At 35.2% G+C, this 4,253-nt stretch overlaps 1 protein-coding gene across 1 annotated transcript; it reads left to right on the forward strand.

Moving 5' to 3' along the window:
- Window positions 1–88: 88 nt before the first annotated feature.
- LOC100632201 (inositol 1,4,5-trisphosphate receptor type 2-like) lies at window positions 89–1,889 on the forward strand. Its single transcript, XM_019997471.1, has 7 exons — window positions 89–312; window positions 407–669; window positions 758–933; window positions 987–1,148; window positions 1,208–1,285; window positions 1,355–1,474; window positions 1,530–1,889. The coding sequence occupies exons 1-7, from the start codon at window positions 242–244 to the stop codon at window positions 1,644–1,646; spliced, it is 987 nt and encodes a 328-aa protein (XP_019853030.1). The 5' UTR covers window positions 89–241; the 3' UTR covers window positions 1,647–1,889.
- Window positions 1,890–4,253: the final 2,364 nt, after the last annotated feature.

Here is a 4,253-nt window from a genome sequence, read left to right on the forward strand (position 1 = left end):
TTATGTTGTGTAGAAAGTTTCTGCTGATTCCGATCAAAATTGAATTTTTTGACAAACTTTTAAGGTTGCCAAAGATCATTACTATTAATTAATAAGCTGCTTCCCTCTCTCTAGTGAATTTGATCCTAATGTCACTGTCAGTGGTTTATTGCTGGTACCTCGTCCATGGAACTGTTGGTCTACATATCAATATATCATTCTTTATTTCTTTGGAGTGATCCACTTTGTTCTTAGTTTTTGGATGGTCGTTGAATACTTTGTCTGTGAGAAACCTAACTTCCTTTATGAAGTACCTATCTTTAAAACTGTTGTGTAAGTGTTTCTAATATTAGTTGATACTAATAATAGCTGTTACTAATAGTAGTGCATATACTATGATCCCATTGATTATTATTATTGGTTATAGGAATGGAATTAAGAACTGCATTAGGAATGACATACCTTTATTGTCCAAGAAGTTCAAGTGGATTGATACTATTGAGGAATCTAAAGACAGCGAATGTTTTGATATTTATTTATTCAGTTTTTCCCCGATATACAGAGTGCTGTTTCTATTCTTTTCTTTATTAAGTATTGGAACTTTTGGGTACTTTTACTGTCTCTGTCTTCCTTACATCTTCCTAAATATTGATGTGATGCAGGATATTGTGAAAGCTATTAGCAGACGTAGTAAGCTAGTTTGCATGTACATGTACTTGCTACTGAAATCACTTCATAATTCATATTTATAATTTTATATTTATTTATTTTTTATCAGGGAAACAGCTATTCCTAATGGCCTGCTTCATTCTTTCTCTCCTACTGATATATGCTGTTCTTTCATTTGCCATAATGTCCAGTTTCTTTGATCCAGGAGAGAACAACCAGTTCTGTACTACACTCTGGCAGTGCTATATAACTGTTATCAGGGAAGGACTGCTTGATGGCTTTGGAGTATGTTTCAGTACATGTCCATTTTATACTAATTGTTTAATAATCTTGTATAGGCTATTTCAGTTACTTATGTTGGACAAAATGGAGCCAATTTTAAAATTTATTTATGGAGGGCAGTGTTTGATCTGATATTCTTTGTTGTCATTTCAACCATTTCCCTTGAAGTCATAACTGCTATTCTTGTGGACACATTCTCTGAACTTAGACAAGAAAAGGTTTCACTATCCAATCCTTCATAAATAATGATTTCCTTTTTTATGATGTGTATATGTAGGACACTGCTGAAAAGGATCAGAAAAGTGTTTGCTTTGTCTGTGGCATTGACAATGATGACTTTGAGAGGAGAGGAAAGGTATTCCTCCTATTAATGTTTATTATTCCTGATGTTATTGTTGTTATTCTTATGATTATACTCATGCAGGGATTTGCTAAACACTACCATTCTGATCATAATATCTACAGTTACATTTACTTTATACTCCACATCAAGTCAATGTCTCCTCATGATCACAATGCCATTGAGAAGTACGTCAGTGACAAGGTACAGCTGGAGAGTATAAGCTTCATGATGCCATTGCTATGTTCATTTCTTATAGTTTGGTAATGATGAAATAGAATTTTATCCTTTGCATAAGGCAAAGGTGTTGGGTGGTCTTGTATTGAAGAAGAAAGACATGAAAGGAATGATTGATGAGATGTTGGTGAACACTTAACAGTCTATAGCTGATGAACACCTAATAGTCATAGAGTTTATATACTAGCTGCTGCAGAGTCTTTTAAAGTAGCTTTTTATAAAAATACATATTACTATTATTATTAATGCTTCAGTAGTGATTTAGTTATTATAGTTATAATCAATGTGTCTAGTTTTTTGTTATTTTTTAGTTGATGGTTCCATTGGTTCCATTGCTGCTGGGCTATCAACTAGTGACTTCAATAGTACATGTATTTTTCTAGTTCCTTTACTACATTTCTTCCATATGTCATAAGTACCAGTCCCTTTCTTTGGTTCCTCCTTATAACTCCATGTAAAGGCGATCAGGTAGTCACTTTTTGCTACAAACGAGTTTCTTTCATGGAATCCTTTATGTTCCCTGTACTTAGCTCCAATGGCAATGGCACTGTATATCTGCTGTAAGCTGTTGTCCTTAATCTCATTTGAAAATGCTTCATGATAAAGGTTTGCTGTTCTTCCAGGATTTGTTTTCCAATTCTTTTCTCCTGTGTCAAAGAAATGTGGTTTTTCATTTTTTGTGATGAACTTTGTAGGAAAATGTAGTATGAGGCCATTTACTTCTTCTAATAAGTACAGCGACACAGCAATGTGATCTGAAATTGATGTATGAATCTACCGCTGACTATTGATCCGACTAATTACCTGCCCAAGCTGCTCCACGACTGACTAGTTCTACTTTATTCAAGGACAGTCTAAACCTTCCAGTAATGACCTCTTTTGCTTTCTCTATTGCCTTAAAGGGACACATGCACGGAAGCATGTCATCTTGAAAAACTGGCCCGTTTTTCAAGATGACATCATTAATGATGACGTTTAGTGTTGATAACTATTCTTATTGTGACTTATTAATTTTCCCCATTGGTTGCTTATAGCAAATATATTACATAATAATAATTTATTAATTATTGAATGTTCAATATATCACATAAATATAGGTTAGACAACGCATTTGAGGTTTCTACGTGATTTAGATTACCGAGGAAACAAATTTAATTAACCGAGCTGGGCGTAGCCCGAGGTTAATTAATGTTTCCAAGGTAATCTAAATCACGTAGAAACCGAAAATGCGTTGTCTAGGTTCTTTAGATTATAGTCAGGCAATGTGAGGCAGTGGGCTCGTTACCAACAAGGATAATGCTGTTGCTAACCAGTCTTTTCCATCTTCTGAAAAGCTATTGGTCAGTGATTTTACCTTGAGAGACGCCGTAGCGACAGCACAAGACAGTTTCAAATCAAAACTAGCTAGGTCCGACAAAGATATCACTCGGCAATGTCTTCTACAGTACTAGCCTCAGTAGCCTGTCCTGTTAGAGCTCTGCAGCAAACAGCACAAGGACAAAGATACGCTATCCCAAACCAGCAAGGAGTGCTGGCGCCATGGCATCCGTAACCGGCGAAAAAACGAGGGTAGAAACAATTATTGGTGCATAAACCAATGGAATACTTGGTGTAGGTGCATGGAAGCTACAACTTGATGAAACTCCGTCTATGATATCTCTCAGTTGCGAAGGCTAGCAAAATTTATGGAAATGTTTGTCCTGGAAGTGAGGAAAAAGACAGCACTGAACTTACGTTCCTAATACTCTATACCACATGGTGTGTGGTATCTAGCTATAATGAACAAAACAATGTTTGAATGAACAAAACAAAACAATGATGAAAAAAACACACAATGTTTGAAATGGGAGGAATAAAAGGAGTCAAAACTAATCATTCTTTACAAGCAACTGCAGCGACCCATTTATACAAAGAAGGTGTTGACGAACAACTGATAATGGAACGCATTGGTCACCATAGCATCGATGGAGTGAGAAGCTACAAGAGGACATCAGCTGAACAAAATTATTGATTGAGATATCAGATATTTTAGTGAACACTCAAAATACTCAACAAACAAAAACAAACAAACAAAAAATGCTTTCAGTAACTGCACAAATTAATTTTGACAGTAAAATATTCAATAAAAATAACAATTTTATTTTTATAAATAATGGTTATTAACAAGTAATCTAAGAAGTTATTAAGAGGTAACTAAGCTACTTAGATTATTACCTCATTTGACCAATCAAATTGCCTCATTTTACCTGACTATAATCTAATGAATGCTTGTCAAGTAAGGCTTAATTTACATGCAATATGCTTAGGCATGGTAGAAACTATAATTGTATTTTTATAGTACAGTTTTGAAAATTCCAGGTCTGCAGCCGGTGCATCTCAGTAGTTTCTTGATTTTATCTTCCTTTTCGCCACTGGATTTTTCATCTTTTACTTGAATCTTTTCTTCTTTTATTGCCAAATATTTGCAAATATATTACATAGGTGAAGAACCGGTGGACGCTTCAGAGGTACAGCGGAAATTTGCTCTAGAGCAGCTCTCTTCATCCTCGTCCTTTCTCCTTGCCGGAATGTCGCTTGTTTAATGTTTATTATTGAAAAAACGAGTAACCATAACAACTGCTCTATTGCGCATGCGCACAAAATGAACCACGCATGTCTGAGGTAACTATTAACTAATGTGATCCCAGCGATGGAAAACAGCAACTAGAAAGTGCTTGTTTTGTCTTGTAAGTCACAATAAACCACA

The sequence above is a fragment of the Amphimedon queenslandica genome, unplaced genomic scaffold (assembly GCF_000090795.2).
Source record: "Amphimedon queenslandica unplaced genomic scaffold, v1.1 AMPQUscaffold_13369, whole genome shotgun sequence".
NCBI classification, from domain to species: domain Eukaryota; kingdom Metazoa; phylum Porifera; class Demospongiae; order Haplosclerida; family Niphatidae; genus Amphimedon; species Amphimedon queenslandica.

Bases quoted from the DNA above. Each gene is read 5' to 3' on its own strand.
- LOC100632201 (XM_019997471.1), top strand. From the start codon at position 242: ATGGTCGTTGAATACTTTGTCTGTGAGAAACCTAACTTCCTTTATGAA. The intron at 313-406 runs GTAAGTGTTTCT...TATTGGTTATAG, and splicing joins CCTATCTTTAAAACTGTTGT to GAATGGAATTAAGAACTGCA. The intron at 670-757 runs GTAAGCTAGTTT...ATTTTTTATCAG, and splicing joins GAAAGCTATTAGCAGACGTA to GGAAACAGCTATTCCTAATG.